At 46.5% G+C, this 12,912-nt stretch overlaps 1 protein-coding gene across 2 annotated transcripts in view; it reads right to left on the bottom strand.

Annotated features, from left to right (window-relative positions):
* The window catches only part of MEKK1 (MAPK/ERK kinase kinase 1), a 69,749-nt gene that overhangs the window by 33,129 nt on the left and 23,708 nt on the right, over nt 1-12,912 (bottom strand). For both annotated transcript variants that reach the window (XM_087389897.1, XM_087389899.1), the window contains exon 3: nt 6,288-6,372. In XM_087389897.1, coding sequence (XP_087246023.1) covers nt 6,288-6,372 — 85 coding nt within the window. The remainder of the gene's footprint in view (nt 1-6,287; nt 6,373-12,912) is intronic.

Genomic DNA, 12,912 nt, shown 5'->3' with positions numbered 1-12,912 from the left:
GAGGGGGCTGCCACATGGGCAGCACCTCACATCAAAGAGACCAGCATGGCTGCAACGGACAGAACCTGTGGAAGGAGCAGAAGGCCGGGACAGCAAGTCCTGGATCTAACCTGGCAGGAGGTCAATTAGGGGTGGCAGACATGGCGCAGGATTGCATAGACAAAGGCGCCTATGTGGAGGGCATCTGTGTGCAGATGGACAGCCTGCGACAGAGCCTACAGGTGGCGCAACCATGGAAGGGAGCAGCAGCACCTGGGTCGGCCATTGGCTGAGGCTGGTGGGTCTGGTTGGAGCCAGCAAATCAGGCCTGGAGATGGGCTGGCCAGGGGGGGCTGAATCCTTGGAACAAAGGCTGAAATAGGGCCTAGAAAAGACCCTTATATAGGGCCCTGGTTGGGCTGGTAGGGGCAGCCAACCAGGTCGGTTTTTAGGGCAGACAAAAGTCAGCCAAGAAGGGGTCTGCCAGTCGGTTTTTTGCAGCAGGCCTTGGGGCCTATAAAAGGAGAGGCCTGGGCCTCATAAATCATCCAACAGCTCACTAGAAAGAGGAGCACATAGGAGCAGCCTGAAGACATTCCCTTGGGCCTCATCTTGGAGGTGAAGGAGAGTTGAAGGTGAGCTGCAGACTGAGTTCCCTAGAGGCTGGACCTTGGCTGTCTTCTAGGGCAGCAAGGTGTTGTGATCATCATACCTTCTGGAGCAGCCATTCACAAGCAGGTTGGAGCAGTGGAATAGCTATCTTGGGGCCTACATTCAGGAGGACCAAGGGGACCTGTGTGCTGCAGACAAAGCATGGCAGGGGCTGCCCACCTAGGCTGATTCACAGGCAGTAAGGTGGAGAAGAACACACTAGACGGAAAGTCTACAAACGCTCGAGGTGGAGCACGCGGGCTCGAGTCTAGAGATAACTGGCAGATAGGATAAGGACCTTGTGGTAAGATCAGAGGATCACACCATTGGTAGGACTCTGAATCTATCTCTTTTGTATTGTGTCCATAGTTTTGGACGGAAATATATTATTTTGGTGGTTTCTCTATCTGGCTGGTTCATTGTCTATTGATGAGTCTGCACATCTATTTTATGCACATAAGTTAAGAAGTTTGTGATTCCACACCCCACACGCACAGTGTGTGAGCTCTTGGGCATTGCTATCAGTCTTCCGCTGTGGGTACCCTCTGCTGGGTAATTTCTAACACTAGCAGACATAACAGCATGTGATCGTGACTCAGCTGGCCCAAAATGTTTAGCAAAAGGAGTAACACATGCCTTAGCAAGTGACACTCTCGAATTGGTCCACGTACCATCCAAATTTTTTACCCAGCAAATTTTTGCAAGTTGCCACTTATAATGCAAGCCCTTAAAGAATTCCGTCGAGGAGCATCCCTTATCAGTGAAAGCTCTCTACCTAGCCCTATTTTTCCATTTCTCCACCTTCAAGCGGTCATTGCATTTAAGGAAGTGAGTAGCTTGACATAGACAAGCAGCCTCATCTTGCGTAATTCTTGGAAATGGCCGATTTCTGTCAATCCTTGACAAGTGCTTTTCGCTTTGGCCACATCCTCTCTCAGATTATTCATAGAATTCTTGCCATAGTCACAAATGATATGTTGCATCCAGGTCACAAAAGTTATTCATGCATAATCAGAAAATGACATGTGCCCAAAGAGGAGCAATAGCATCCCGCACCATGTTTATATACTGCTCATGCTGCAAATAAATGTTGTTTATCAAGAGAAGCCTTTTATCCGGCAATCTATCCTGCCGTATATGATAAAATGACAGCTGCAACCAAAGAGGAGTATGATATGAATACGAGAAAGCATAATCAGCCCATATATTACAAGTGAAGGCATCATATTCATGCGCATCAAACAAATACCAGCGATCTAATCGGTCTCGATATGCGGACTGCACATTATGCTGAGAAGTATACCCAGGAGGCAAGGGCCGTGTCTCTTTCCAAAGGTCAACAAGATCAAACTGCGAGAGTAGAAGAATCCATTGCGCTCTCTCACAGGCAAGCATACGTGCATGCACAGATGGGTTGTCACCTCGTTCCAGTGCATTCTTGAAGACCCCACAAAGAAAGGCATTTTGCCTCTGAGGATATTGCAACATATCCTACCAAAGCATAGCTTTGTGATGCAAAGCTTGTGGAGCATAAACCGAACAAATTCAAGTCTCTCTCCTTGCATCAGGCTCGCACAATAACCCAACAACCAACCCGGTCATTCGAAGCAACAACTGACTAAAGGGCGTGCGCTTCACAAGAAAAGCTACACCCAAAAAGGAGTGATCTCCCGCACAAGAAATATCATATCCCACAAATTAGCCTATTTGGCCTGCATAACCGTGCTGGTTATGCTCCTGTAAGGCCACTATATCATGCTGCAATCTCATGACATAAGCCCAGACAGTCCTCCATTTCCCTAGATCATATAAACACTGTACATTATATGTCAAACATGCAGCATATTTAAAAATTTACAAGTATGTATATGAACCTTCACCTCCAAAAATAAAAATCAAGACTACATTTCTACCTCAAGACAAAGTTGCACGAAACGTTTCCATGCAGGAAACATAGTGGTTCTGAAACGTTTTTGAATGCCATTTCAATTAATAGGAAACGGCAGGGATAGGCTGAGTAACGTACATTCAATTAAACAAAACATGCACTGATATTTTTGCCCCCCAAAAAAAAAAAACATGCACTGATATAAGTCAGATGTGTATGCAAGATGAGTATGCATGCAAGGTCACCAAGCAATTGTAGAAAGCACCATCCATCCTGTTGTTGATGGATTGAGAGGGTGATCCGTTACACATGCAATTACTGCAGAGCACCAACCAATCAATGGTCAAGCAATTGCATTCTTGGAGGGCATGGAATAGATGATCCTTGAAGATGCGATTCCTATAGTTCAGTGACGAATCCATTGTCACCCATGCAGATTGCGATTCCTATAGTTCAGTGACGAATCCATTGTCACCCATGCAGATCGTCTATTCAAAGTAGGAAACATCTAAAAAACTTAGGAAACCCCATTTCTAACACTCATCCTCTAAACATAGTGCAACTTCAATCTCATGATAGTCACTCACAAGGTTGAAAACCATAAACTCCGTCATGCATAGCAGGGACTAGCTACTATGACATCCCCACTGACGTCATCAGCGCCCAACAGTGGGTGTAGACCATAGTATAAAAATATGCTCTCACACATACAAATCCACACACCCACACATACTTGAGCATCCATTTATACAAAATCTTCGTACTGAGTTTCCGTTGGCACTCCGGAGGTGAAGGGCAGACTCAGCCATGACGAAGGCTAGCACTAAAGGAGAAGGCTAATCAAAAGGTAGTCCAAAATCTCTTCAATCAAGCTACAACTGCTTGTGAAGTCTAAACGTTTTCATTTTAGTCTCTCCCCAACGAGCATTTAAATCTAAATCTAGCTGATAGGGCAACGCACCATTTAAGATAGAAAGGCAACAAAGGCAGTGTATTGACAAGAGATGATGGGAGGCTCTTGCATCAATGAAGCTCTGCTCTACGATGATGACCAATGTAACACAAGTATCATGGTGGTTGCGAAGCAAAGGCTTCAGAAGTGACACGAGAGCAACTAAGCCTAGGATCTAAAGCATGATCCTAACACCAAGCAATAGGAGAGCAGCTTCATCTTCTGGAAACAAAGTACAACTGGCAGTAGCTGCAGCCCAAGTAATACACATACCAGAGTTTCCAGTTGGGGTGTGCCCATTGGAGGATGCACCTGTCCAAGTGTGAAGGGGAAGTGGCCTTGGGTATTACCATTGTTGGCACGAGAAACCTTAGCCTTTCCCTTGTCTTGAACAACAGAAACTAGCTTATTGATTTTATTCTTAATCCCACAAGTCCCAACAGCATCCCTGTTGAGTAAAGAAGCAGGCATAGCTTCCGAAGGCACCTTATGTAAAGCTAGAGGGCATTGCAAAGCCATATGATCAAATTTCTTGCATTCCAAACAAGCTCCTGCAAAAAGACCCATTTGAGCTTGTTAAATGCACTGCACATTGCCACATTATTCACAGCAATTGAATACAATTCTAGCATGGGGACATCCATGTCCCACAAGATGCAAAACCTATTTGAGTCCCACTCTACCTAGGTGGACACACCACTTTGCCCAAAGAGGCTGCAATTTTCGGCAATAGTTTTTGCAGACAGTGAGGGAAATCCACCACCCCAACCCATACCGGGCAGCGATGCCTAATCGATGAAGGGACATCCCGTGGAGCCCAAGATAAAACGTGAACTATTTGCTGCCCATAATAAAGAGAGGAATGTTCGAGAAGCATTTGCTTGTGCCGTTCACCTGTCATTATCACCTCAAAGAACCCCGGGCTGCATAATGAAAATTTTTTGCAACAAAACATCCACCCACAGTGCGTGTCAACTCGTTGCCCACATCTGCAGCAACTGGCATGCGACACGGGAAAAATATAATCACAGCATTCTTAGCATATATCCTGGATCAACTATATTATCCACCTCAACGGTTATACCAACAACCGAGGGAGCTGGATCTTTCCAATCATTTCGGGTGTCTTCAAACCCCTCATGCATAACTTATAAACTAGCTGTGCCTCATAGAGGCATTAAGAGGGTCATCCTGACACATAGCCTGCTTCATCTTCTCGTTTTAAGCCAATCTCTCTTTTGAGCCAATCTCTCTTTGTTGTAAATGGTGTCGTACTGATATGCAGCCATCTTACACAACAAGAAGGCCCCCAAAACTGAGCTTTATATCTCATAGCAAGGTATATAAACAAGAAGGCAGAAAAGGCCCACAGAAGAAGGGCAAAACCCAGTAATAAATAGTAAAAAAAGGCCTTGCAAGGGCAGCACAGAAGGGCTAAAACATGCAGTGAATAGAAAGAGCAAAAGGGCCCAGGAACACAAAAGAAAAGAAAAGTAAGGACAGGGGGATAGAGACGATTTTAGGGCAGCAAGGAAGAGGGTGTATGAACAGGATAAAAACGGAGAAGCGAGCAGGGAGCACCGTCGGTGTATTTAACAGAGAAAACAGGTCCAAGAAGCAGAGAATACACCCTCAGGAACACATGCACACAACCCACGCGAGGGCACGTGAAACTGATGGGAATTAGGGCGACAGATGTAGGAGAAAGAGATGATGCAGATATGCCCATGATACAATAAGCAGTTCCCAGAGAGTGAACATGCAAATAGATCAGAAAATGGCATTATAAGGCACGTAAGCAGGAGATTCTACCTGACAAGCACACAGACAATCATAAAACGATTGTCATAGTGACATCCGGAAGAATTGAAACTTAGAGGTGGGAAGACTCTATAATTCCTTTCTCTCCACAAAGTCCAGAATCCCCAATAACGAACCCATGTAACGAATGATCAAAACCATGTCATTGTGGATAGATTACAGATAGCCAGAAATGCTTGCCAAAGCAAGCAGTTGCTCCCCCCCCCCACACACACACATGCATATACATATCAAAACTAAACTAAACTAAACAGGTACCTAAGAGGAGATGACCTCCAAAAATAGAATAAACCTAAGTGGGTGTTGTACCTTAGCATATCTTCCACACTAGATGTCGTGGTCTCATTTGGTGATTGCAAGGACATCGGTTTATCTACATGTTGTATTGGCTGCGCTGTGCTATAGACAAGTGTAGTCTGGTTTCCAACAAGACCATCATGTCCTCCTTGTATGAGACTCACCTATAGCAGGTGAATTATTCAAACAGCATAGCAAAAAGCAGTGCCGAGGTTCCTTAGAATGCCACAATAGACATACCTTCAAAACCTTGTTTCTCTACCTAAAGCAAGAATTGGATCTCAAGCATAAGGTGGAAAGTTTATTGTTACATACCCCACTATTTAAGAAACTTCAAACACTCCTGCAGTTTATGTTCTGTGAGATGACTCATTTGACTTCTAAAATTGGTAAGGGTGCCACGATCTGCAATAAAACTTCACCATCTAAAAACACACTTCATGCCTAGCTGCATACAGTTCTGAACACTTGCAAGAATCACATCGTATCTCATATCCGCACTGCACTCAAACTCACTACTACACTAAACCTCGGCATGATAAGGCCACAAGCTCTATGTAGCCACAGCAAATTCTAAGGATTTCTTGCTTTCATTTTATACAAAGATGTGTCCTTAAGCTTCTCTTGCTACAAATCTTATTCTACTTTCATTATGAGAAATTCATTTGGTTGCATGGCTGTGCCTCTAAACAAATATACCTGTTCAAGTTGTAGAATGGATTGTTGAGCTTTGCTGCCTTGGTCCGAAAGAGAAACTTCCTTTACGGCAAAGTATACTCCATCCCTGCCACAAGAAGATAGTTCTCAGAACTCGCAGCACAACGTGCATGAACTCCATCAAAAGCATACATCATACAAGTGCATTCTCTCCTGACAACACAAAACAGTGTGCTGCTTTTCGAAATGCCCACAAATAAGACATCAAATGCATGTGTGGAATGATGCTTCTTCAAATTCTCCTAAAGCAAGGAAAAAAAGGAACCATCTACACTTTGCAGTTATGTTACCACGATAATGCTGATGGCTTATTGGTCATGAAGAGAATTACCATACAGCACACTCCCATTTCAGGTATTCGTTGTTAGAAAAAAGAATCAATCTTTGTCAATGCCATTTGAATACCCATGTCAACACTTGTATGTCACAGACATGATAGTGGCATATCAAGTCCACCCAATGAGACGTCAGCTTTATTTGCAACAGCAGTACAGGAATCAACAGCCAAACCTAATTTTTTCTTATTTGCTTTGGCCAAATGGGTGGATTAGGTTGGAATTTCGTATGCAGGTAGCTCCAACCAGCTCCTTATTGCAGGACACATAAGAGCGCCCTTTCCCTCGTACACTCTGTGAGACATGGCTGTCCACAAGCTCCCTTTGTATTCATGTATGCAGCAAAAACCTTGGGTTACTTCCTCCATGCATAGGACGCAGGATCGGTGGGGAAGCATCTTCCAATCAAGATAAGGAGCTCTTCGCCTCAAAGCTTGCAATGGAGTGGCTGTCTTCCTGATTGATCCACAGATATCTTGGGGAGGGTGGGACTGGTTGGATATATACTGCTTGGCTTCTGAAAACGAATCACGGGACGCTCTTCCGTGCGGACGAGAGACTTTAGCTTTCAAAGAATGCTCTTACGTGGGGAGACTAAAGGTTTCAGAAGGGAGAGAACCTGAAATGCCTTGGCCACCAAGTTGAGATTGCGAGAGTTGCCGGGGAACCCAGGAGAGTGGTTCTGGCCTATCACAGTTGTCACTAGCATCCCTCAGCCCATGGTGTGCAGACCAGATCAGCGAGCGGATCTGAGCGGGAACAACAGCAAAATCGTGCCTCCCTACAATCGGGCAGTCACACAGTGGGAGGTCTTTAGAACACCCACGTGAGCCCGCAGCAGCAGCCTTATATAGGCATAGGGCCAGCTCCAAAAACCCCCACAGACTGGTCCGCCAGTCTGTAGCAGCACAGCCAGTTGAAGGGGCGAATCGGCCAGTTGCGAAGGGCCTCCAAGCCCTTTAAAAGGAGACTTTCCTCCCCTTCTTTCTCCATCAGCTCCAGCAGCCTCATCAGCCCCTGCAGCAACCCTCAGCGCCACCTCAGTAGGCCCTACAGCTCCCCAAGCCTCCTCTTATCTCATCCTCCTATGAGCACAGTTCCCAAGGTTCCCCACAGTTAGTCACAGTCCAAATGCAGTCAACATAGGTAGCTCTCGCAACAGCAGTTCCAGTTTGTAGTAGCTTCAGGTTGCAGCAGCTTCCAGTTCATTTCTTTCAGCCTGAGTTAGGGCTGACCCCCCAGCCCTGCTCAAGGCTTCAATAGTTAAGATGTGTTGGAAAGGTCACCTCCCCATCTGTAAGCCCCCAAATGAGGAGAGCATGGGGGAGGGAGACCTAGGGCAAGGTATGCCCAGAAAAAAGGGGACAGCCACTGTACGGATCAGTACGGGCTGCTGCAGGGCAGTGTATAGAAGGTGTGCAGGGTGCGCCAGGGTCCGGACAAGGGCTGGCAGATGGCGGGGTAAGCAGTCCAAAGGGGCTGGGCCCTGCATGGAACAAAGGGCCAGCAAAGGGCCCTAAATAGGGCTGGATAGGCAGCCAACCAGCCAACCAACTGGTCGGTTGGTTAGGGCTGCTACAGACCAGCCAATCGGCCCAATTAGGGCTGGCTGGTCGGTTGGTTCTGGAGGGCCTTGTGCCCTATATAAGGAGGGCCTTTGTGCCCTCATAACTCATTCTCTGGAGCAGCCAACCACCAGCAGATTGAAGCAGCAGGAGGACCTTCCTTGGGCCTACATCCAGGAGGTGAAGGAGGCATATAGAAGCTGCAGACAAAGCTGAGAAAGGGCTGCTTACCTAGGCTGATCTACAGGCAGTAAGGTAGAGAGAACCATTCTGGATAGAGTCTACAGACGCTCGAGGTGGAGCATGCGGGCTCGAGTCTAGAGATAGCCAGCAAATAGGAGAAGTGCCTTGTGGTAAGATCAGAGGACCACACCATTGGTGGGACTCTGGATCTATCTCTTTTGTATTGTCTTCAAGGGCTGAGTGTGCAACCCTTAAGAAAGATGTGTGTGCCCACCTAGCTTGCATATAATTGTGCCAAGATCTAGAGTGTGAGAGATTAGAAGGGTGTATTAATTGCTGAGGGCTAGCTGATCACATATCAAAGCCATTGTAACGAAAGACTGGTTTTGACAAGGAGCTGGACTGCTTTCATGTATGACAAGCTTTGCATTAGATTTTGTAATGTAATGTGCATTCCTGGGTATCTTGGGAGACATCCTTGAAGCCAGAAATGACTCCTTTGGGCGACGTTGAGTGTTAAGCCAGGCAATCTCCAATTCTCCAGGACCCGATAAAACAGGTACAAGCACCACTGGTGCCTCTCCAAATCTTGTCAAAGAAACCCCGAATCGGAGGCCAAAAACACAACCAAAGAAATGTCAAAAGCCTCAGTGCAGAGGAAAAACAAAATAAAAAAAATTATTTAAAAATGTTTTTTTCTGGTCTGACCAGATCTGGCCGACCAGATTGACCTGGTCGGTCAACTCTGACCAGGTCGGTCAACCTGCAGGTTGACCGACTTTTTCTGCCCCTTCCTATAAAAAGGGGGGGGGGGCTAGGTATTCAAATACAATCTCTTCTCCAGCTCCAGAGGTTTCTGCACACCCTGAGCCACTTCTGCCTCCTGGCTGCCTCCTCTGCTGCCTCAACTTCTTCCTCCTGACTGCCTCCTCTGCTGCCTCAACTTCTGCCTCCTGGCTGCTCCAGATCTGTCCCCTTTCAGCTCCAGATCTGCCCTCTTTTCTGCCCCAGATCTGCCCCTCCTTTCTGCTCAGATCTGTCCTCTTTTCTGCTCCAGATCTGTGGTTGACCGACTTTTTCTGCCCCTTCCTATAAAAAGGGGGGGGGGGCTAGGTATTCAAATACAATCTCTTCTCCAGCTCCAGAGGTTTCTGCACACCCTGAGCCACTTCTGCCTCCTGGCTGCCTCCTCTGCTGCCTCAACTTCTTCCTCCTGACTGCCTCCTCTGCTGCCTCAACTTCTGCCTCCTGGCTGCTCCAGATCTGTCCCCTTTCAGCTCCAGATCTGCCCTCTTTTCTGCCCCAGATCTGCCCCTCCTTTCTGCTCAGATCTGTCCTCTTTTCTGCTCCAGATCTGTCCCCTTTTCAGCTCCAGATCTGCCCTCTTTTCTGCCCCAGATCTGCCCCTCCTTTCTGCTCAGATCTGTCCTCCTTTCTGCTCCAGATCTGTCCCCTTTTCAGCTCCAGATCTGCCCTCCTTTCTGCTTCAGTTCTGCTCATCTTTCTGCATCAGATTACCTCCAACTTCCGCTCCAAATTCCGTTCTTTCTACTCCAAATCTGCAGCAACCCCTTCATCAGTTTGTTGTCTCAGATTTGGTTCAGTTCCAACTTGTGGAGCTAGTGCAGAAGTCCACTACAGTTGTCAGGACTGAAGTTTGTTTCAGAGCTTCTCTTCACTTGTACTAAGTTCCGTTTGTGATATATATATCTTCTTCAGCCATTGATTGTCTTCAGTATTGTTTTATTTGTCTCCAAGTATTTTTCTTTATATGGTATCAGAGCCAGGTGTGCCAATCGACACCTGAGCCTTGATCTGGAAAGCTTGGAAGATAAATCATCACCTGAAGATGTCTTCTCCCTCTTCTCCGAAGCGATCTCAGCCTGACTCAACCTCTATTCAACCATCACCTTCGACATATGTCGAGAGAGAGTCTGCTAGGATTGAAGGTGATGAATACCTCTCCAAACTCTTTAAAGAATTTGCTGAATTCCAGAAATGGAAGGAACTTGAAGCAGGTACCCGTACACCTCGTGCCTCTACCTCTCCACGGTTCTCTCCAATACGTCAACAAGGACCTCTATTCAACTCAGAAGAAGCTGAGCAACATCTCAAGTTCGGTGCCAACGAAGAACAAGTATCCCCTGACGAAAGAGGACAGGCCGGCATGAGAACATTGGATTATTCGACAGTGCCTATTCCACAAGAATCAGTGCAAGGTATGATGCCCTATTCCCTTAGTGCAACTCCTTCTGTTATGCAAGGCATAGGAACAAGTAATCACGAGGACACAGATCCATACATGCATGTGAACACTCGCAGACGAGAAGGAAGAAATGCGTCTGACAATGAGTTTGCTTTCGGTTCACATCCCTCCCTCCCTCCCTTCCCTCTCATCTCTTCCGCTGCCATCTTTCCTCCAGTGGTTTCTCATCCTCCTCCTTCTCCCATGCCACTGGATTCCTATAGTTTATTTCCCTCTATCTCTCCCGCTGCCTCTTTTTCACCTCTCATGTCTTATCCCGCCTCTCATCTTCATCCCTCCCCCTCAGGACCTTTTTCAAATTCCTTTGTTCCTCTGGTGATGCCACCTCTCCCTTCTTCTCACTCTGCTACTATTCCCAATTCTCTTCTGCCTCCACCGGTTGCTTCTCCCTATCATTCTATTTCTTCCCCTCACCTTGTCTCTGCAACAGCCAAACATGCTTTCACTGATATGACTCGTTTTAACGGGTCTAATTATACCACATGGTCCAATCTTATGCGCCATGTGCTTGATTCTCAAGACCTATGGGAACTCGTTCAAGGTACCGAATCGCCACCTGATCCTCATGTTTATCCTCCTCAGGTAGTTCGTTCGTGGCGACATCGTAATGCCACTGCCATTGTTGAAATTATGCAAGGTCTTTTACCTGAATTTCACTCTCAATTACAGCATTTTGATCTTGCCTCTGAGCGATGGGCACATCTCACTGACCGCTATGCAGCTCGAGATCGTACTCGTCGTATCAATCTTGACCATGATCTCCAACAATTCCAGATTCTTGCTGACGATGATCTCAAGGTTAAACTAGCCGATTACCGGCGGTTAGTTGCTGAATTTGCCACAACTGGTCCTCCCAAATCCGAGGATGACCAAGTTACTTTCTTTTTAAATAAACTTCCGCCCAAGTATTTCAGTTTTATGCAACAAATCATTTCTCAACCTTCTCTTCCTACTTTTTATGAGTTTGAATGTCAACTTTTGCGTTATGCTCGTCTTTACTCTCAAGTCCACCAAAAACATAGCATTCCTGCTTCAGAGGGGGCTCTTCTCTCCGGGATTCCAAAAGATCAACCTAGCTCCGGAAAGCCCTCTCCTACTCCTAACCCCTCTAGTAGTAAACCCGCCTGGCACTCCCTTCCCAAAAAGAATAGATTTTGTTAGCATTGCCAGAGAGTTGGGCATATTGACGATGAATGTCGCTCCAAAGCCAAAGGCCTTCTTCCTCAGCCTCCCACCATGACTCCTCAACCACCCCGTTGGACTCCTCAGCTCCCTACCACGACTCCTCAACCACCCCGTTGGACTCCACAGCCCCCTACCACGACTCCTCAGCCACCTCGTTGGCGTCCTAGGGGTGGTCCTCCTCCTCCTCCTTCGAACACTGGTCTCTGGAGACCCCAGGGCCATGTCACTAATCACTTCACTCCTTCTCCTCCCTTTATAACTCCTGAAGGTCTGTCTGACTGGTCCACCGGAGATTCTCTAGACTTCACTTCTCAAGCCTTGATTCATATCACCGAGCTTGACTCCTCCTCTTCCTTATCTGGGTCAGCTTTTCATACTCTTTCATGTGACTCTAAATCTTCTTGGATTGTGGATAGTGGAGCCACTCATCATATGACCCCTCATTCTGATCTCTTCATTTCTCGCCAACCGGCAACAGGGGGAGTTCGTTGTGGCAATAACTCTGTTGCTACTATTCATGGTGTTGGTTCAATAACTTTTGATACTGACAAAGGTCCCAAACTTGCTCAATTAGATCAAGTGTTTTATGTGCCCCAATTAGGGGTCAATCTTCTTTCTGTTCATCAACTTTGCCTCCTTGGTCGCACAGTGCTCTTTACAAAGATGCATGTTGACATCATAGATGAGTCCTCGGGACTCCTTCTAGCTCGAGGTGATGCTCAACCTAATGGTCTGTACTTTATAAATCAATTTCTTGCGACTCCCTCCCCTTGCGGTTCTGAGTTTCATCGGCTTTATGGTAATGCTACCCTAAAAGATCCAACTGACACAGAACGATTATGGCATTATCGTCTGGGACATTTGTCCTATGACTCTTTATATGAAATGTCTCGGGATCATCTAGTTGATGGCCTACCTAAATTATCGCGCGCTAAAGATATTTGTCATCCCTGTCAATTAGGTAAACAAAGCCGCACTCCTTTTCCTTCTCATTCCACTTCTCGAGCCAGTGAGATTTTGCGTCTAATTCATCTCGATATTAGTGGCAAATCTCCTGTTCCTTCCCTCAATGG

This window comes from Dipteris shenzhenensis, chromosome 18 (assembly GCF_047967505.1).
Source record: "Dipteris shenzhenensis isolate YYH24624 ecotype China chromosome 18, Dip_SZ_1.0, whole genome shotgun sequence".
Classification (NCBI taxonomy): Eukaryota; Viridiplantae; Streptophyta; class Polypodiopsida; order Gleicheniales; family Dipteridaceae; genus Dipteris; species Dipteris shenzhenensis.
This window is presented reverse-complemented; position numbering and strand designations above follow the sequence as displayed.